This window comes from Protomyctophum bolini (genome assembly GCF_963924005.1).
Source record: "Protomyctophum bolini genome assembly, chromosome: 5".
NCBI lineage: Eukaryota > Metazoa > Chordata > Actinopteri > Myctophiformes > Myctophidae > Protomyctophum > Protomyctophum bolini.
Genome location: NC_137866.1, coordinates 4,001,067 through 4,023,755, shown reverse-complemented (window position 1 = coordinate 4,023,755; position 22,689 = coordinate 4,001,067). Strand labels below are relative to the sequence as shown.

Genomic DNA, 22,689 nt, shown 5'->3' with positions numbered 1-22,689 from the left:
AAAATGTACAGTGACATGCAACAGCCACGTGTCATGAGAATGGAACAACGTGCCTGTCCGTCCGCCCTCCCGCCTGCCTGCCCTCCCGCCTGCCTGCCTTCTTGCCTGTCTGTCTGTCTGTCTGTCTGTCTGTCTGTCTGTCTGTCTGTCTGCATGCCTGTCTGTCTGCCTGCCTGTTAGGCTAGTCAATCTAAGCTAAAAAGGGGCAAAGTCGGCCATAGCCACTTGCCCAAATGTGATGGATGACCTCATCACATTTGTGGAGACGGTTATGGCCGTTTTTAGCCCAAGGAGTATTTTTCATGTAAAACTAATGATTGGAATTGATTCAGAATCATTAATAACCTCTAGTTTAACACGTCACATGATGCTACTTAAAGCATAATTAAAATATGAAATGTTTGCCTTGTAGTTTTTTAATGGTACCCCAACGTTGATGATCCAAAATGTATTTAATCAAACATTTATTTTTTTATTTGGATGACCCTAAGGATCATAAAAACCTTAGGTTTCAAAATAAAGATAATCAAATCAAATAACTGTTATGTGCTTCTCAAAGTGGGGTCCTTGAGGGAGTTCCAGGGGGTCCCCAGCTAAATGATAGTTCCAGGGGGTCCCCAGCTAAATGACAGTTTGGAACAAAATGGACCCTTATGGGTCTGTAACTCTGAGAGTGTACAAATGGAACCATTTTTACACTCGGAGTTAAATTAACATTGATTTTACAATAATATAAATGTGGGGTCCCAGAGATACTTTGACAGGAAAAGACTCGCTCACCGTATAAATAAAGAAGTAAAACTCCTTAGACTTGAGACTTAGAAAAATAAAATTTATTTTATTTTAAGATGCTGTGCTCATGGTGCTCTGTGCTCATGTTGAGATTAAAAAGCATTTTCTATCCCAGAGATAGAAATGCTGTTAAATGGAGGTCTGTACATTAATTCCCAATCGAACTGGAACCTTGTGGTTGCCATCCGGTCACTACCCTGGTCCCCTGAGCCACTGGTCACTACCCTGGTCCCCTGAGCCACTGGTCACTACCCTGGTCCCCTGAGACACTGGTCACTACCCTGGTCTCCTGAGCCACTTGTCACTACACTGGTCACTACCCTGGTCCCCTGAGCCACTGGTCACTACCCTGGTCCCCTGAGCCACTGGTCACTACCCTGGTCCCCTGAGACACTGGTCACTACCCTGGTCCTCTGAGCCACTGGTCACTACCCTGGTCCCCTGAGCCACTGGTCACTACCCTGGTCCTCTGATAAACTGGTCACTACCCTGGTCCCCTGAGCCACTGGTCACTACCCTGGTCCTCTGATAAACTGGTCACTACCCTGGTCCCCTGAGACACTGGTCACTACCCTGGTCCCCTGAGCCACTGGTCACTACCCTGGTCCTCTGATAAACTGGTCACTACCCTGGTCCCCTGAGACACTGGTCACTACCCTGGTCCCCTGAGCCACTGGTCACTACCCTGGTCCCCTGAGCCACTGGTCACTACCCTGGTCCCCTGAGCCACTGGTCACTACCCTGGTCCCCTGAGCCACTGGTCACTACCCTGGTCCCCTGAGCCACTGGTCACTACCCTGGTCCCCTGAGCCACTGGTCACTACCCTGGTCCTCTGATAAACTGGTCACTACCCTGGTCCCCTGAGACACTGGTCACTACCCTGGTCCCCTGAGCCACTGGTCACTACCCTGGTCCTCTGATAAACTGGTCACTACCCTGGTCCCCTGAGCCACTGGTCACTACCCTGGTCCCCTGAGCCACTGGTCACTACCCTGGTCCCCTGAGACACTGGTCACTACCCTGGTCCCCTGAGACACTGGTCACTACCCTGAGCCACTGCCGCTGCATTGAGACTTCATCTCAGTGTGTGTGTGTGTGTGTGTGTGTGTGTGTGTGTGTGTGTGTGTGTGTGTGTGTGTGTGTGTGTGTGTGTGTGTGTGTGTGTGTGTGTGTGTGTGTGTGTCTGTGTCTCCATTATTGCATCACATGCCTTGGACTTCTTTCTCATCATCAGGAGCTGTGATGACTGCTGTCAAGCTGTCATATGCAGGCGTGGGATGGAAAAGCGCGCTTGCATGGAATGCAGAGCATGTTCTAAATGTCTGCCAGGTCAAATTCTGCCGAGGGCACCAAATCACTCGGGGCTGGCACTAGTCCCAATGCAGGTCTGCGAAAAAAAAGAAAAGGTTACCGGTAGCCAGGTAGTGTATAAGAAGCTGCTTGCATCCACAGCGTCCACATTACAGCATCCACATCACCTCCCAGATGGAGACTGCTGCTGCCGTGTTCCTGATCGTCCTCTTCTGCCTGCAGTGTTCAGCCGACACCGACCTGCAGTTCCAGTTGAACATCAACCACCACGAAGGATCGCTGGACCTCACCCTTAACCACCATGAAGACCAAGCTACGCTGGACCTCACCCTTAACCACCATGATGATGATGACCACCTCACGGGTAAGAATGATGATGGAGAGGCCGTTGTACTTCTAGACCACCAGGTTCTATAGGGCTGCTTTTTGATTATCCATCATATTTTTTCCCATTTTGACCGTTTCCAAATATTTATAGTAGGTTTAATTCAGTTTATTTAATTTATTGTTGACCCTTATGCCTTGCTAAAAACTAAAAAGAAATCACACCTGTGTGAAGTGAGTGTCACTCTTATCATTAGGCCAGTCAATCTAAGCTAAAAAGAATATTTTTATAAATAAATAAATGTTTTTTTTTTATGATCCTTAGTGTCATTCAAATAACATTTTAAAATTGATTATTATTACACTCACTCAGCAATAACGTGAAACAGAACACTTACACAACAATGAGTACATTTGGTTTTTAACACGCAGTGTCTCTCTCTCTCTCTCTCTCTCTCTCTCTCTCAATTCAATTCAATTCAATTCAATTCAATTCAACAGGCTTTATTGGCATGACGTTTTACAAGTGTTGCCAAAGCACAATCACAGATATGACAAACAACATGATATCAATGACATGAAAAAATAAATAAAAATAATATAAGATAAAGCAGGTGGTGCATAAAATAAAACATGGCATACTGTATGTGTGTCCTGCTGGTTGTCCCTTTTCTTGTGACAGGAATTGACATATTTTGCAGCCAAAACTGAACATTCTTTCTGTTCCCCCAGAAGGACTGGTAATCTTTCCCTTTCTGTCATACTTCGGAATTCTGGGAAATTTGTTTCAAATTTTGGGAAGAACTCCTCTCTAATATTTGTGTCGTTTTTACATTGTGTTTTACATTCCGTCATCACAGTGACAGCACAGCCTCTCCTCTCTGGGCAGCCAGGTCTGTCTGTCTCTTTCTTTTTCTTTCTGCCTCTCTCTCTCTCTCTCTCTCTCTCTCTCTCTCTCTCTCTCTCTCTCTCTCTCTCTCTCTCTCTCTCTCTCTCTCTCTCTCCCTCCCTCTCTCTCTCTCTCTCCCCCCCACCCGGCATGCATGTGCGTGTTCACTCTATCTGTGACCAGCTCCTCACAGACATAACTGTTTAACACTCTATCTGTGACCAGCTCCTCACAGACATAACTGTTTAACACTCTATCTGTGACCAGCTCCTCACAGACATAACTGTTTAACACTCTATCTGTGACCAGCTCCTCACAGACATAACTGTTTAACACTCTATCTGTGACCAGCTCCTCACAGACATAACTGTTTAACACTCTATCTGTGACCAGCTCCTCACAGACATACAGTAACTGTTTAACACTCTATCTGTGACCAGCTCCTCACAGACATAACTGTTTTGTCTGTTTAACACTCTATCTGTGACCAGCTCCTCACAGACATAACTGTTTAACACTCTATCTGTGACCAGCTCCTCACAGACATAACTGTTTAACACTCTATCTGTGACCAGCTCCTCACAGACATAACTGTTTAACACTCTATCTGTGACCAGCTCCTCACAGACATAACTGTTTAACACTCTATCTGTGACCAGCTCTGACCAGTTTTCTGCCCCTCCCCCCTCATCAAACACAAATGTTTGGTCAAACCATGTGAGTCCCATTGGAAACCATGTGACCAAACCATGTGAGTCCCATTGGAAAAGCATCGTGGTGGCCCAAAACAACCACCAAACATTTGCTTGATTGGTTTCCTCCGCTGTGTGTGTGTGGGTGTGGGTGTGTGTGTGTGTGTGTGTGTGTGTGTGTGTGTGTGTGTGTGTGTGTGTGTGGAGAGAGAGAGAGAATGCAGAGTGCATACGCAATATGGAAACCCCTTTGCATAAAAAGCGATATATATATACATTTAATGAAGGGAATCATAGCTTCAAATTGAATTGAATTGACATATTGGTTGTTCAGTTTGACCCACCAGTTTTGGAGATATGGCTTATAAAGTATGCCTAATGTCTTGCAGAGAAACAGCGAGTTGAGAAAACAGGCTTGAAAGGTTCACTTCTGTGGTCTCTAACATTACACCTAGCTACATGTTTATAAGCATTTATTTCATATTTACATGTCTTCTGTGGTCTCTAACATTACACCTATAGCTACATGTTTATAAGCATTTATTTCATATTTACATGTCTTCTGTGGACTCTAACATTACACATAGCTACATGTTTATAAGCATTTATTTCATATTTACACGTCTTCTGTGGACTCTAACATTACACATAGCTACATGTTTATAAGCATTTATTTCATATTTACATGTCTTCTGTGGTCTCTAACATTACACCTAGCTACATGTTTATAATCATTTATTTCATATTTACATGTCTTCTGTGGACTCTAACATTACACCTAGCTACATGTTTATAAGCATTTATTTCATATTTACACGTCTTCTGTGGTCTCTAGCATTACACCTATAGCTACATGTTTATAAGCATTTATTTCATATTTACATGTCTTCTGTGGACTCTAACATTACACCTAGCTACATGTTTATAAGCATTTATTTCATATTTACATGTCTTCTGTGGTCTCTAACATTACACCTATAGCTACATGTTTATAAGCATTTATTTCATATTTACATGTCTTCTGTGGTCTCTAACATTACACCTATAGCTACATGTTTATAAGCATTTATTTCATATTTACATGTCTTCTGTGGTCTCTAACATTACACCTATAGCTACATGTTTATAATCATTTATTTCATATTTACATGTCTTCTGTGGACTCTAACATTACACCTAGCTACATGTTTATAAGCATTTATTTCATATTTACATGTCTTCTGTGGTCTCTAACATTACACCTATAGCTACATGTTTATAAGCATTTATTTCATATTTACATGTCTTCTGTGGTCTCTAGCATTACACCTATAGCTACATGTTTATAAGCATTTATTTCATATTTACATGTCTTCTGTGGTCTCTAACATTACACCTAGCTACATGTTTATAAGCATTTATTTCATATTTACATGTCTTCTGTGGTCTCTAGCATTACACCTATAGCTATCTATCTTCATATAATTGGTCCTCACTAATGTATTTTTCTACTCAGTCTGTGTCTCATAGGAGGGCTGTGGGTAGTTCAGAAACCCATCCATGGTTAGGCAGATTGTTTTTAAACAACATTTAAAAATATATATTTAGATTTTTAGTATCGTGAGAACGATGGGTTCCATTTTCACATTGGTAACTCTTCAGGAATAGAAAGCCTGCAGTTTATATTAGCTTGGATTCCCTTTAAAGTGAAAAATGTCATTTCCATTTTAAAGGGATAGTTCAGATTTGTTTAATATAGTGGTTGCAACTGTATTAACTGATTGCCCGAGTCCTGTGGTGGAAGTTTTGCTCTGGTTTTGGTGAAATATAAAGTAGTTCCGGTCATTTTGTGGGGGGCACTGGGGCCATGCAGTACAAGTAAATTAATCCACAAAACTAACATAATTTGTATTGTCGACTTATTTCTAAAATATTAGTGCAACTTTCGTTCATTTTTACCCCTCTATCACATGACGGAACTATGCTTTTTGTGTCCATATCACTACGCCAAAGAAATAGTTCCATGTGATAGAGGGGTCAAAGTTGAACAAAAGTTGCGCTAATATTTTAGAAATAGGTCAACATTCGTTTTGTGGATTCATTTACTTTTACTGCGTGGCCCCCAGTGCCCCCCACAAAATAACCGGAACTACTTGATATTCACCAAAACCAGAGCAGAACTCCCGCCACGGGACTCAACCAATCAGAACCAGAGCAGAACTCCCGCCACGGGACTCAACCAATCAGAACCAGAGCAGAACTCCCACCACTGGACTCTGGCAATAAATCAATACAGTTGCAACCACATATTAATGGAAAGTATTTCATACAGCTTAACTTTAAAAAAATCTGAACTACCCCTTTAAATGTCCCTTCAAAGTGAAAAATGTAATTTCCATTTTCTGTGCAAGCCTATTCAATTTGTAAATCTATTTATTCTATTCGTAAAATGTCAATCACAAAATTGCCTCATTTTAGCCCCTCCCTCATAAATGCAAAGAGGGGGTGGCAGTGGTTCAGCGGTAGAGTGGCCGGTAGGTCTCATACTGGGGGTGGCAGTGGTTCAGCGGTAGAGTGGCCGGTAGGTCTCATACTGGGGGTGGCAGTGGCTCAGCGGTAGAGTGGCCGGTAGGTCTCATACTGGGGGGTGGCAGTGGTTCAGCGGTAGAGTGGCCGGTAGGTCTCATACTGGGGGTGGCAGTGGCTCAGCGGTAGAGTGGCCGGTAGGTCTCATACTGGGGGGTGGCAGTGGTTCAGCGGTAGAGTGGCCGGTAGGTCTCATACTGGGGGTGGCAGTGGTTCAGCGGTAGAGTGGCCGGTATAGGTCTCATACTGGGGGTGGCAGTGGTTCAGCGGTAGAGTGGCCGGTAGGTCTCATACTGGGGGTGGCAGTGGTTCAGCGGTAGAGTGGCCGGTAGGTCTCATACTGGGGGCGGCAGTGGCTCAGTGGTAGAGTGGCCGATAGAACAGCCGCAGGGAGGTTCCCGGTTCGATCCCTGTGGATTCCCTCAGAGTTAGGGCTGTATTTTGAGTGTCTTAAGTACCAGGTCTTATTACTTAACTTAAGACCTGGAGGCGTGGTCAATGCCATTTGGCTATTCTGAGTGGCCAATATATTGCGCTCCTTATATTGGGACCCCAGAGAACCTGGGCTAGAACAAACGTTCCCTCCACACTGCATGTTACACTTTGCTAGTGCAATTCATTCACAGTGTTAATTGTAAACCTTCATTTATACGAAATGATTAAATAATTAAACAGACTCTTAAAAACACATTAAGATCACACTCTCCTGGCGGTGCCACACCTCCGTTGATTTACTCAACATTGGGGCTAATATTTGTCGGCCCCAGAGCCTATAGAAGGCTCTGCTCAGGCCTCTGGCCCCGTGAGGTGCACTGGCTTTTGACCAATGACAGCTCCTCTGCTGTGGATGAATTTAAAATGAATGAATGAAGTTTATTATTTACTTTCTAATCCGTTTTCTCCATGTCAGTTGACGAAAACATGAAGTTAAGAGATTGGGGCATATCATACCATGGATTAAAATAACGAAAGGAAAGAGACAAATATACGTTTTGTGGGTTTGAAATTCTTGCTTTTTGGGGCAGAGACAGACCGACACGGCTGCCTTGGACCCATAAAGATATAAGACACAAAGTTAGACATAAGGTTGGTGAGGGGTGCGCTAAGGGTTGGGAGAGGGTTACGGTGAGATTTAGGTGTGCTGTCCCGTGGGAGGTTAGGTTAGGGTGAGGGTTTGAGATGGTTAACATCGGTAGACAACTTGACTGCGTGTGCGTGCGTTTGTCTTGATTTGTGAGTTCTCTTGGCACAGTACCATGGGTGTGTACGCATAACAAAACCATGACGCTTCTATGCAACGATTGGTATGAATAACAACATTGAAGCTGTGTCGGCTTTGGGGATTAATGTGGTTGGCACGCACTGTAGGAGGAGAAGCAGACTGTAATTATGAAACCTTTTAATTAATTGTCTGGTTTGGGTGTTATTTTGTTCATAAAGTGCATGCTATTCTTGTGTGAACCTCAACACAGGATTTGATATACTGTATCCAGACTAATATTATTAGTATTGCCTTCACCACCAATAACCATGATAGTACAGCACTATCTGCACCCTCACTATGCCAGCTTGTGCATGTGATCGACATTTGCATTTTTTTTCTTTTTTCCCACGGACATGCAAAACAAGTGATCAATGATATTACCAGAACACAAATGTATAGCCTACAGTACTAATAGACTCTTGACGTGTCATATATTGTCCACTCTATTCCACTGCGCTACACATTTTAAAATAAGTCACTTATAAAAACGTATTTTTGGGGAAAAGCCGATCTACAAGCTCACAGCACATTACGGCATGTTGTGACCTTGCAGATCAGCAATTGTCCTTTCTTCTTAGCCTATAATGACATGCCCAAAATCAGGATGTCAGGGTTAAAGTAGTTAGCTATATAGTTACCCAATTAACTTACCCAGCAAGACTGGGAAGTTATCCACTGTATACTGGCAGGTGGCCGTCCTGAGACAGGCATTATGTGGCATAATGCATGGTCCAAGTATATTCCATGTTTGGGATTTCAATAAATGGGTCTTATACAGTAAGTAGGCTACAGTTGCAGTCCGAGAAAGGGACCCTTAGCTGCAACGCTGAATGGGTGCGCAGTATACTTCATATTAGGTTATTAAAGGTTAGGTTATTAAAGCTGAATGGGTGTGCATTATACTTAATATTAGGTTATTGCAGATGGCCTTTCAGAGGACAGTGTTACTTGGGGACATGAGGAGACAGGATGTTCTACAAGCTAAACTAGTTTTGGGTTTGTTTTGTAAACGTAGCTTAAATAGTTGTGGTGTCAATTACGGTGTCGGCACTGTACTCTTGATGAGAAACTATACACTGACTGGGAACATACCTGAGATTCAAAACAGATAATTAAGTACATGATGAGTGATTCATGAAGGCCATGCGAGGATTTAAAGGAATGCAGTGTCACAATAGTAGTTTGATTGGAGTGCTCAACCTTGAACCTTGATACGAACAACAAGATAGAATGTAAAACACGTTGTTTCAAAGTCTTTATTGTTTTTACCAGATGTTAGTGTGTGTGTGTGTGTGTGTGTGTGTGTGTGTGTGTGTGTGTGTGTGTGTGTGTGTGTATGTGACATGTAGATATGGTGATATTTATGAAATGAGTGAGTGAGTTTGTGTTCTACGTTTGTTTGACATGATGTGATTTTGTTGTATATTTTCCAGAAAAGGACAACAAACGTAATTCCAGTAAGAATGAGGTGGGAGCACCAGGAGGACGTTCTGTGAATGAAGGTGAGAACGTCAATGTTTTAATTATTATTTGATGGAAACTTTGACAGGAAAAGACTCGCTCACCGACGTCACCGTATAGAAAAATAAGTAAAACTCCTTGGACTGAGACTTAAAATATATTTTATTTTATTTCATCATGCTGTGCTCATGGTGCAATTAAAAAGCAAACGTTTGGGTCCTCAGACCTTCGTCAGTGCTATGGTTTTTCACAGACAAAGAACTTACTCTTAAACAACTCCAAAACAATACAGCTCAGGTGCTGAGAATTACTAATTGGTGACATCACCAATAGTGTATTGTTTGTTAGTAACTGCACTAGTAAATGTGTTCGTTTTCTTGGAGTTTTTACAGGCCACACAATGTAGACAAGGGTAGAGCCGGTGACTCCATCCAACCGCCCCGTGTGTTGCTGGGGGGGGTATGTAGCAGTCTGCTTTCACCATATAGTCTCTGATGCTTTGAGATCTATAATGAGAGAAAAGAGGAGGGTCAGTAAACACTTTAGCACCTTCAGGGTCAGCTGACAAAACATGCCAGTGTTTCTCTATGATGCTACGTATATCATTGCTCAAAGGATTATAAGTAGTGATGCAGGCACATGAATGTTTCTTTTTGGTCTTTGCAAAGACCAAAAACTAACTAACAAACAATACACTGTCAGACAATTTGTAAATTGTAGTTCCTCTAATGTAGTCTACATGATCACATGTAAATGTAAACTTCAGTACGTAGGCAAAACATCCAGGGCAGTCCGCACACGCATCATAGAACACATGAGTGCCATCAGACGCAAGGACATCACATCTCCTGTCGCCATGCAGACACTTCAATGAAGCCGGTCACTCCATAGCAGATCTGTCTTACACAGTTATTGATCAAGTTAAGAAATCTAGAAGAGGGGGTGATGATTTAGACACTAAACTCCTCCAAACTGAATCTAGATGGATTTTTTATTTAAAGTCTGTCAATCCAGGTGGCTTGAATGAAGATCTCTCCCTCCAGTGCTACCTATAAAGTAAAAAGTTATATTCAAAAAGTGATTGTATAAGTCTGTCAACATGTGATGTACAGTATGCAATATTCTTGTTTCCTATATAACTGTGATTTTGTATAATTATCCTTTCTGTAATGTCCACGCCCACAATCAGTAGTAATTCTCAGCACCTGAGCTGTATTGTTTTGGAGTTGTTTAAGAGTAAGCTCTTTGTCTGTGAAAAACCATAGCACTGACGAAGGTCTGAGGACCCAAACGTTTGCTTTTTAATTGCACCATGAGCACAGAGCACCATGAGCACAGCATGATAAAATAAAAGAAAATATATTTTTCTAAGTCTCAGTCTAAGGAGTTTTACTTCTTTTTCTATACGGTGAGCGAGTCTTTTCCTGTCAACGTTTCCCTTATGTTTTTGAGACCACCGCTACCGTAGTCAAGTTTGAAGAAAAAAAGGACGAAGAAAAGGCGCAACAGTTTTCTCAGTGCTTCAATTATTATTTGATAACATTTGCTATGCATCCCATGTTTAAAACGTATTTATGAACACACTTATAAGACATTATAATCTTCTCATAAACATGTATAATTATATTTATAGGCACTGATAAATAATCATTATACTTTATAAGCTTAATCATAACACATTATAAACTTTATTATAATTACTTATAATATCAAGTATTTTAATACTATACTATGGGCTAAGTGTCTATGGCCTAATTCAGCCCAAGGAGTGTTTTTGTGCAAAAATAATGCTTGAAATCAGAATCATGAAAACCACGTAATTTGACATGTCACATGCTACTTAAAGCATAATAAAATGTAGAACATTTTGCCTTATAATGGTTGTATGGTACCCCAACCTTCAGCAGCTGTCAAAAATTCCAAAGGGGGGTTGAATAGAAAACAATGTGGGATATTTTAGTAGACACCTTTACAAACACATTGGTGACTATAGATATGTTAGTAGACACCTTTACACACACATTGGTGACTATAGATATGTTAGTAGACACCTTTACACACACATTGGTGACTATAGATATGTTAGTAGACACCTTTACACACACATTGGTGACTATAGATATGTTAGTAGACACCTTTACAAACACATTGGTGACTATAGATATGTTAGTAGACACCTTTACAAACACATTGGTGAAGAAAATTCTTGGTAAGAAATGTATTCCCAGATTATATTAAAGGAGAATTCTATGCTAGATAGCTTTCTTACCTTTATTTGTAGTTGTTACGTCCCCACCAAAGAGGTCCAGGTCCATGGGGCTATGGGGTGTTGTGCTAATTTTCTTATTTCCATCGCTCAAAATCATTATATTTTTGTATATATCCTCTCTTCATAATGTAAATAATATCCCAAGCGGCACACTTTACTACTTATTTAGATGGAAATGAGCTAATTAGCACAACACCCCATAGCCCCTTTCCATTCACATTCAATTCAATTCAATTCATTGAGGCCTTATGGTAGGGGAAATAGCCAATAAGGAGGTTTTGCACAAAAAAACACCTGGACCTCTTTGGTGGGGACGTAACAACTACGAAGAAAGGTAAGAAAGGTAAGAAAGCCTTCTAGCATGGAATTCTCCTTTAATATCCCCTGACTATTATAACTTATTAGAAAACACTCTTATAGACTCTATATATATATGCTCTATAATATATAGAGCATACATGCATGAAGTGAGTGGCAAAGTGAGTTTAACATTGTTTGACGCAGATATAGGACCTTTCTGTGTGGATGTAAGGGCTGTCAATCAGATAGGACCTTTATGTATGGATGTAAGGGCTGTCAATCAGATAGGACCTTTATGTGTGGATGTATGGGCTGTCAATCAGACAGCTTACAGATAGATGTGTTTTTAAATGAAACTATTTAGTATGTATGATTGACTGAATGTCATGCTCTTGTGTTTTCAGCCCTCCTTGCTAAACTGACAGCCATGGAAACCAGGCTGGCTGCAAGTGAAGAAGCAAACCAACATAATGAAGGTTTATAACTTCACATTGTTTTATTTCATGGGAGACACTACACAGCTGCATGTCAAAACATTACAATATTCATTCAGGGGAGATGGAGAGGGACACTACACAGCTGCATGTCAAAACATTACAATATCCATTCAGGGGAGATGGAGAGAGACACTACACAGCTGCATCTCAAAACATTACAATATTCATTCAGGGGAGATGGAGAGAGACACTACACAGCTGCATCTCAAAACATTACAATATTCATTCAGGGGAGATGGAGAGAGACACTACACAGCTGCATCTCAAAACATTACAATATTCATTCAGGGGAGATGGAGAGAGACACTACACAGCTGCATGTCAAAACATTACAATATCCATTCAGGGGAGATGGAGAGAGACACTACACAGCTGCATCTCAAAACATTACAATATTAATTTTGTTAAATGTATTATTTTCTTCCATAATATAAATAAAACAGTGAAACTTTCATATATTATAGATTCATTGTGCATAAAGTGAAATATTGAAACCTTTGTTTTGATTTAATCTTGATGATTCTGGCATACAGGTCATGACAATCAAAACATCCTATCTCAAAATATTAGAATATGTTATGAGAAAAAAACGTTTAAAATACAGAAATGTCGACCATCTGAAAAGTACATTTATTTATGCACTCAATACGTGGTCTGAGCTACTTTTAAACACATTATTTCATCAATGGGGCGTCGCATGGAGGTGATCAGCCTGTGGTACTGTTGAGGTGTTATGGAAGCCCATGTTTGCTTTCATAACCGCTTTAAACTAATTAGTATTGTTGAATATAGTGTCTCACTCCTTCCTCTTGACAATACAATATAAATTATCTGTGGTTCAGGTCAGGCCAGTTGGCTGGTCAGTTAAGCACAGTATTACCATGGTCAGTACACCAGTTCATAGTAGTTTTGGCTCTGTGGGCAGGTGCCAAATCGTGCCAAAATGTGTTTTTAAATGAAACTATTTAGTATGTATGATTGACTGAATGTTATGCTCTTGTGTTTTCAGCCCTCCTTGCTAAACTGACAGCCATGGAAACCAGGCTGGCTGCAAGTGAAGAAGCAAACCAAGGTTTATAACTCCACATTGTTTTAATTCAGGGGAGATGGAAAGAGACACTACACAGCTGCATCTCAAAACATTACAATATCCATTCAGGAGATGGAGAGAGACACTACACAGCTGCATCTCAAAAACATTACAATATTAATTTTGTTAAATGTATTAAATGTATTATTTTCTTCCATAATATGATCTGAGCTACTTTTAAACACATTATTTCGTAAATGGGGCGTGGCATGGAGGTGATCAGCCTGTGGTACTGTTGAGGTGTTATGGAAGCCCATGTTTGCTTTCATAACAGCTTTAAACTAATTTATATTGTTGAATATAGTGTCTCACTCCTTCCTCTTGACAATACAATATACATTATCTGTGGTTCAGGTCAGGCCAGTTGGCTGGTCAGTTAAGCACAGTATTACCATGGTCAGTACACCAGTTCATAGTAGTTTTGGCTCTGTGGGCAGGTGCCAAATCGACCAACACCATGCACATTTCTGTATGTGATTAATAAAACGAAATTAACTGCTAGAAGGTCCTAAATTAACTTAGTTAAGCAGTCACCGTCTCTGTGACATGATGTTCTTTCTAATTTTAGAGATCGACTACTATGCAATCAAATAAATCTGTATACAAGATCATTTCAGAGAGGGAGGGAAATACTAAATTAATTGTTAACTACATTAAAATAAATTGCGGGGGCGAGTTGGTAAAGGGGTGAGCAGTCTCGTATTCGCTCATAGCATGTCTATGGTGGATTTATATGAAACAAAAGTCAATGGAGGGTATTGCAACTCTGGACAATCTAGAGTTGCAAATTGCGGCTAGGGGTTTTCATGATTCTGACGATGGAGGGGGACACTATACAGCTGCATCTCAAAACATTAGAATATTCATTTTATTAAATGTATTAATTATATTCCATAATATAATTCAAAAGGTGAAACTTTCACATATTCTATAGATTAATTGTGCATGAAGTGAAATATTTAAAACTTTGTTTTGTTTTAATCTTGATCATTCTGGCATACAGCTCGTGAAAATCAAAAAATACTACAACTCAAAATATTATTTTGAGGTGTTATGAAAGCCCAGATTTGCTTTGATAGCAGTTTTAAACTAATTAGTATTGTTGAATATAGTGTCTCACGCCTTCCTCTTGACAATAAAACCTAGATTATCTGTGGGGTTCAGGTCAGGCTGGTCAGTTAAGCACAGTAATACCATGGTCAGTATACCAATTACTAGTATAGTGTATATTACATCTGATTAAATTAGTGATGGTGTGACAAAAGTTGGGTTTAGTGTTCTTCTAGGGTTAATAAACACTCAACTTATTGCTGCGTTTTTAAATGAAACTATTTAGTATTTATGATTGACTGAATGTTAATGTCCTGTTTGTTCTGTTTGTTCTGTTTTCAGCTAAACGGACAGCCATGGAAGCCCGGCTGGCTGCAAGTGAAGAAGTGAATGAAGGTTTATAACTTCACATTGTTCTACTGAATGTTGACCAGACACAATAGGACATATTCAGACCGCAGCCATCTTGCCAGCAACGTGATACTAGGTGACACTTCCCATGGACAGTTCTTTCATCCAAGCAGAAAAGTCCTCTCTAATTATATTAAACAACGTCAAAATCACCAACATTACAGCTGTAGGGACAGCTTGAATTATCCTCTTTCAATCTGTAAAGTTTTAGTTTAATACAAATCCACCGTACACATGTTATGAGCTATACTTCCTGTCAATAAATTCCTTGCAGATGATTATTTTCTAGTATCAGAGTATGGAAGCGCTCGTTATCAGTAAAGGAACCTCCTGCATGCCTGCTGCACTATGTGCACATTCAAAACAGATGGTACGCCTGGGCTGTTGAGTGATACTCAACGAGCGCTTCCAAACTCCAACACTTGCAAGGAATTTATTGACAGGAAGTAGCTCATAAAATGTCTACGGTGGATATTTTATGAAAAAAAAACAACACTTTACAGATTCAAAGAGGATAATTCAAGCTTTCCCTACAGCTGCAATGTTGGTGATTTTGACGTTGTTTAATATAATTAGAGAGGACTTTTCTGTTTGGATGAAAGAGCTGTCTATGGGAAGTATCACCTAGGTATCGCGTTGCTGGCAAGATGGCTGCGGTCTGAATATGGCCAATAGCCACTATAGTTCCACACTCACTCCAGAGGGCCACTATAGTTCCACTCACTCCAGAGGGCCACTATAGTTCCACACTCACTCCAGAGGGCCACTATAGTTCCACACTCATATGGTGTAAGACTTGTAGTGCCGCACATGCTCAGATGCCCTCTAGGCCGCACACAGAAGCCTGTGAACATAGACATTCCATGCATAGATGTGCCACGCAATGGTAGCCCTCAGGCCTACCATAATATTTGGACTGCTGGACAGCTGACAGGCTCTCTTTACTCTTAAAAATAATAGTATATATATTTATACTGAGCATGTCCTACATCATACCTCTTACACCATGTGTCCTTTGGGAAACCGGGCCAATATCAGTCACCAGAAGCAGTAAAATAAATAGTTTAACTATGAAAATAAAAGAACATAAAAATTAAGACCTTTCTTCACAGTCGGATTGTATCAAAATACATGATCTTCAGGATAAATTCAGGGTCAACATAAATCTCTCCCTCAACCATATTTGATTAATAGAGTTCAGAAACATTATTTAACTATAAGCACTACTGGTGTTTTAATCAAACTGCACTAATTAATGATTGATTTGTTTATCAAACCACTGTACTCTGTGAAATTTGATTCATATAATTCAAGAGCTAAGGTTTTAAAAATCATATTTTAATGTCGAATCAGATTAACTATAATCACTAGTGGTGTTTTAATCAAACTGCATACATTAAATGAATGATTTAATGTTAATATTGTGATCATTTCAGCCAAGCTGTCCAGCGTAGAAATGAGGATGAATCACAGCGAGAGTCGAGTGGAGCAACTGGCCGATAACAATGAAGGTAAATAACTTCACATGTTTCGCTGTTGTTGAAAAGGGTCTCTGATTATTTACATTCAATGGTTTTTCTTACAATTTAGGCATTTAGCAGATGCTCTTAATTCAGAGCGATTTTCAGTCAGCAAGAACAAAACATACCAAATAGCTGTAGCCAGAGTTCTGCGATACGATTTGGAAACCAAATAGCTGTAGCCTACAGTGGACTGTAACATTGCTTGGTCATCATGTAACAGTTACATGATGACCAAGCAATGTTGGAATCTCTCCCTCAACCATATTTGATTAATAGAATTCAGAAACATTATTTAACTATAAGCACTACTGGTGTTTTAATCAAACTGCACTAATTAATGAGTGATTTAATGTTAATATTGTTATGATTTCACTTCAGCCAACCTTGCTCAGCTGTCCGGCGTAGAAATGAGGCTGAATCAAAGTGTGAGTCAAGTGGAGCAACTGGCCAGAGAGAATGCAGGTAATTACCTTCACATTTAGAAAAAAAATGATGTACCTTCAATGAATACTGTGTAGAGGTGGACTCAGGTGATGGAGCCGGTTGGAGCCAATGGCTGCGCTGACGGATCTATAGGCAACGGGGTGCGTTGCCTATATGCCCATGTGGACTTCTGAAATGTCCACATGGGGTCATCCCTATGTTCCCCAGGTTCTATGTTCCCCAGGTTCTATGTTCCCCACTCAAAAAATAAAGAAACGGTTCAATAAAAGGTTCTATTTCCCCCACTCAACCGGCACGGAGCATGGAGGCTGTAGACCAGGGGTGGGCAACTTTGACGATGGAGAGGGCCACTATATTTCCACACTCACTCCCTATAGGGCCATATATTACTGTCGTAGCAAAAATAGCCGATCTACAAGCTCAATTGAGCTTGTAGATCGTTTTTTTTTTTTGCTATATTCTTATTGGAATCCTGAAAATGTAAATTTTTATGTCATTTCAAATGCCTTTAATTATATGTGTGTTGAGCATTGAGCTACTAATTTAGACTGAAGTAATTGAAGCAGGTCATGTTCACATGTTGTGGAATTGTAAACAGCTGGAACCAATATTATATCAGTATTCTGATATTAACCTGAAGGCCACATTAAGTGAAGGTGGGGGCCGCATGTGGCCCCCGGGCCGCCAGTTGCCCACCCCTGCTGTAGACAGTTCAGAAGTGAACATGTTATTATGAGGAAAAGGGGGGGGGGGAGCCTGACAATGATGTCACTGGTGAGCAGGAGTGAATCTGAAGAGCAACCAGGAGTGAAGGACTCCTGTGACGTCGCTGGTTTGGAAAACCAGGAGCTCAAGTGGGACTGGAGGTGTTGAGTCAAAACTCAGGAGTAGGCATCTTCCATATATGTGGCCAACACTACACTTCCCAGAATGCAGCAGCAAAATGGCTGCTGCTAATTAGGAACACCCGAAGGGTTTCAAATGCCACACAAACAAACGGAAACCAGAGAGAAGAAGCTCCAATTTATTGAATTAAATTCTGAATCAAATTCTTATTAGGACTCTTATTAGGCCTCCTGTGTGATATAGCTGAATATGGGTAGGCCGAAGTCTGCGCGACTGTATTTTAACATTAAGTTATAATGGTGGTACCTGGAGAGGTAGTACTTGGTTTACAAGTGGCTCGGGAGCCACATGCGGCCTGCATGTTAATATCGGAATACTGATACTGGCTATTATTGATTTCAGCTGTTAGAATTGCAAACATGACCCACTTTAACTTCCGTCTAAATTAGTACATGTGGATTAAGGATTAGATGAATATAGCCGAGAACATGTGTGTGTGTGAGCGGGAAACATAGAACCTGGGGAACATAGAACCTGGGGAACATAGGGATGACCCCAGACTGGCCACTCACAGCGCACCCTCTTCTCAAACGTGCTGAAGGTCCCATGCTCGCCTATTTCGAGCTATTGCGCGTCTCGTTACGCAACATGAACCACCCGCATGTTTGTTTACTTTAGAACGTTGTATGTATTTAAACAAGATGAAGAAACTCTCTCACAATACTCTGTTACAGGATACAGGCCTGTAAAAGTACAACAGTGTTGTCATGAAAACATTATGTAATATTTCACTTTCTGTCAAAATCTTTCACAAATATCATAGAATGAGCTGCCCCCCCCCCCTCTCTCTCTCTTTTCTCTCTCTTTTAGCTCTCTCTCTCTTAGCTCTCTCTCTCTCTTTTATCTCTTTCTCTCTTCTCTCTCTCTCTCTCTCTCTCTCTCTCTCTCTCTCTCTCTCTCTCTCTCTCTCTCTCTCTCTCTCTCTCTCTCTCTCTCTCTCTCTCATGTAATTAATAATCTAATGAATGTTTTTATAATCATATGAATAATGTGATAATCTCTTGTGTTGACAGACCAACCAAAGGTGGCCTTCGGTGCTTATTACAGTTTACATTACAATTATTTATTGATAAATGTGACGGCTGAAATCTATCTGGCACGCCCTATGAAATCAAGCCTCCCCTCGTTTTTGCAACAAGAACAGCTGCGATACGACCTGGAAACCATGGTTACAGGAAGAAAAAAATGTTTCTCCCGTGCCTTGCTGCCCGCCTCACCCCCCTCTCTCATACACACACACACACACACACGCACGCACGCACACGCAACTTGCAAGCCCAACTAACTGGTGTCTTGTTAAATAAATAAAGAACGAACACCTGCATGAATTAAATAAAGTTGTAGGCCTACCCTGTCTGTTTCCCTCTCACCTCGCTTCAGATTCAGCCGTCACATTTATTAACGTCAGAACGAAATGAAGGAAGGATCAGCTGTTTGCGATCACTTTATAAATGCCGTGGCGACGTGGGTGTACTACGAAACCTGCACTCGAATCTGTGGCAGATTTTACACTCGATTGATAAATGAGGGCCTAAGAGTGTAAAAATGGTAACTAAATGTACCCTTACAGGTCTGTAAGAGTGTAACAATGGAACTGTGTGTGTGTGTGTGTGTCTCTCAGGTGTGTAAAGTAGAGTTTGGCTTTAAGGACAATGAAGTCCAACACATCATCCTGGCCGTCCCCAAGGTCCTCACGGCCAATAAGAAGAAGCTGAGTCAGATCTTTGACTACGTCCACAACACCATGCACGTCCCCCACCACCTGATCGTCAAGTTCCCACAGGTACGCTACGCTAGCCTGGACACCAGACAAATCTGGACACCCCAGAGTTGTGGACGACCAATCAGAGTCCTCCATTCCAGTAATTCCCAAACCTTTCCATGTCAAGACTAAGAGCCCCCAAATTGACACTAATTACAACACAAAACCTCCAGCCTTCTTCTTTCTTTCTTTTTTTTTACCACTATGAGAGCCTCGGATCTCTCAAGGACTTGATCCCGTAGCTGGACCTGACTGACGCGCCATTCTAATGCCGTGATGTTTATTCCTGTGTGTGTCAGCCCCATTAACGTCACACAGGCAGCTCTCCATTGGCTTTTAACGTGTTTATTTCACCATGTAAAGCGTTGTGTACAGCATCAGATCTGCGTGATATATAAACATAAACCATAATTAGACAAATACAGACAATGGGTACTTCAGACTGAAACAGACAAACATTTCGCTCCAACCATTTCACAGTGCCGACTAACCTGCGGTCAAAGCCGTTTGCCCTTCCGGGTCAATCCTTCCCTCACCCTGCCTGTGCACTTGACGCTTATGTAACAACAGCGCCACCCCAAGGTTACATAGATGTGTTAGACATTAGTGGTCATTTTGGCCCTTACAACCACATTAGCCCAGATGAAACGTAGCTATCAAAAGTAGCAGCGCTACAAGCTCAACAGCGCTTGTGGATCTACGTTTGAAAGTTATTTTGGTATCTCATATCGGCCAAGTAAACTGCTAGTAAACACATTTACTAGCCGTGTAGCAAGGTGTGTAGAGCAGCTATTCTTTGCTGTTCGTCATGTGACGAAGCAAATAGGGGCTACAGTGATTAACTAGTAGTGTTGTAGTTGAGACCACCTAAATCGAGACCAAGACAAGACCAATACCCGGGGGGGGGGGGGGGGGGTTGAGACCGAGACCTAACGGGGAAAATAGCAGATCTACAAACTCACAAAGCGAGGCGTTGTGTGCTTTGTGCCTGAGCGGAACCAAACATAACATAACATGACTTGTCTTTTAGTTCAACTAAATCTCTTCTCCACACGTTTTAGTCTAGTTTGTTGAGGAAATTGTCAATAATTTATATTTAGTCTTAGTTTTAGTTATCAATCATAGCTTAGTTTTTATTTAATTTTGTCATAGTAGTAATAATAGTAATAAAACTTTATTTGTATAGCACCTTTCATGACATGAAATGCAGCTCAAAGTGCTTTACAGAACAATGGAGAATAAAAGAAAAGCAAGGCAACGACATAAAAAAAACAAGCAGTAATGCAATACAGTGAGGACATGAATAACAAAAATAAATAAAAGATCAATTAAAAGCAAGGGTGTAGAAGTGGGTCTTGAGCTGAGCTTTAAAAATGTCTACAGAGGCTGCCTGTCGAAGGTACAGTGGGAGTTTGTTCCATGCCGTCGGCCCGTAGAAGCAAAAAGCTGCTTCCCCGTATTTTTTAGTTGCCATTATTTTTGGCAAAGCGAGCAGGCCAGCAGTGGAAGACCTTAGGGGGCGGTTTGGGACATATTTAGGCAGGCAGTCATGTAGGTAGGAAGGTGCGAGACCATTGAGAGCTTTATAGACAAGTAAAACAATTTTAAAATCAATCCTAAAAACAACCGGAAGCCAGTGCAGTGTAGTGGTTCCCAAATGTTTTAGCTCAAGCTCCCAAAAGTGGTTGAGATTTTATTTAGCTTTAATACATGGCAGCGAGTGAGTTCTGATCATGTCTGTCAAATAGAGTGTTGTCTGATCCTTCACATATATTATCTTCAGAGTATGAGCTGTTGCCCTCTGGTGGACGCTACAGAGCGTGTCAGAGCAACCGCTTCAAACTTTATTTTCTTCCCACTTCAATTGTTCTACTAAACAACCGCCACATAGTTCATAGTTCTTAGTGGGGAAGGGACTTCTGACCTTCATCAGTTATTTATTGCACTTTTGTGATTGTGATACTATAAACTGTGAATACTCTAGCACTTTCTTTATATATTATACCTTCTCTTATTGCAATTTGCACTTCTCTTGTGATACTCTTGTGACTTGTACTTTGCTGCTACTGTGTATTGTCTTGTGTGTATTGTCTGTCTGTTTTAAAAAGCGTTGATGTACTAATGCACTTTTGCCCAAGACAAATTTCCCCTCGTGGGACAATAAAGTATATCTCATCTCATCATCTCATCTCATGTGTCATAATATCCCATCTGTGTCCCTCTGCTGCAGGTCCTCAACTGCAAGTTCCTGCGCATGCAAGAGCGCCACCTGTTCCTGCAGTACCTGTCCAAGGCCCAGTACGACCCGGGCCAGCCCGGCTACGTGGCCCTGGACCGCCTGGCCGCGACGCCCGACCACGTCTTCTGCAGCCAGGTGGCCTCGGCCACGCCGGACGACTTCTACCTGTTCCAGAAGACACTGTAACTGTAGTGTCAGCCGCCGCGGGGTGGCGGGCGACTTTGGGCGATGGAGAGAGAGGGACCGCCATATATAGTTCCACAACTCAACTCCAGAGGGGCCACGTCGCATATTACTGTCGTAGCAAAGAAAATAGCCGATCTACAAGCTCACAACGCGTCGCAGTGCGACGCGTTGTGAGCTTGTAGATCGGCTATTCTTTTACAGCAAGTGTAAAACTAGCCATTACGTACGACGCCGTCGAGGACCGCCAGAATACATTTTAGTCGACTGAATCAACTGTAGATCTACAGATCTAAAGTCTCGTGATATTATATTAAAGTCCATGAAACTGTATATTTATCCATTTACAAAGATTGGTTTTTGTGTGAAAGGGATGAAAGAGAGAGAGAGACGAGACAGACTTTGCTACTTGTTATAGTTGGAATAAAATGTCTTGACTTTGCTTTTCTTTTCTTTTCCCAGCGAGTTTTGTGTCTTAAAAAAGGAAACGTGGCCGATCTTGAACCTGCATCCCATTCGGTATTTAACCCATTCTGCCCTGAGATCAGATTCTAAAAATGTCTGTTTGAAAATGACAGTTTTCTGAAAAAGCTATGTTTTTACGTCAGTCGTTCTTCGATTTTCCACAAATAGCAGACCTACAAGCTTGTAGGTCTGCTATTTTTGAAGCTTGTAGATCTGCTATTTTTGAAGCTTTTAGATCTGCTATTTTTCAA

The 22,689-nt window shown here is 41.2% G+C and overlaps 1 protein-coding gene and 1 long non-coding RNA gene across 2 annotated transcripts in view; both read left to right on the top strand.

The window, feature by feature from the left end:
• Window positions 1-12,317: 12,317 nt before the first annotated feature.
• Window positions 12,318-22,689, top strand: part of LOC308316196 — a 224,131-nt gene continuing 213,759 nt past the window's right edge. Inside the window, exons 1-2 of the long non-coding RNA XR_013964130.1 lie at window positions 12,318-12,344; window positions 14,848-14,901. This is a non-coding gene — a long non-coding RNA (uncharacterized lncRNA). The remainder of the gene's footprint in view (window positions 12,345-14,847; window positions 14,902-22,689) is intronic.
• On the top strand, window positions 16,847-22,105 carry LOC308315919 (transcription termination factor 3, mitochondrial-like; the record flags this gene model as incomplete). Its single annotated transcript, XM_080764192.1, has 4 exons — window positions 16,847-16,901; window positions 18,803-18,813; window positions 19,411-19,572; window positions 21,782-22,105. 4 exons carry the CDS (start codon window positions 16,847-16,849, stop codon window positions 21,974-21,976), a joined length of 423 nt encoding a protein of 140 aa, XP_080620318.1. The 3' UTR covers window positions 21,977-22,105.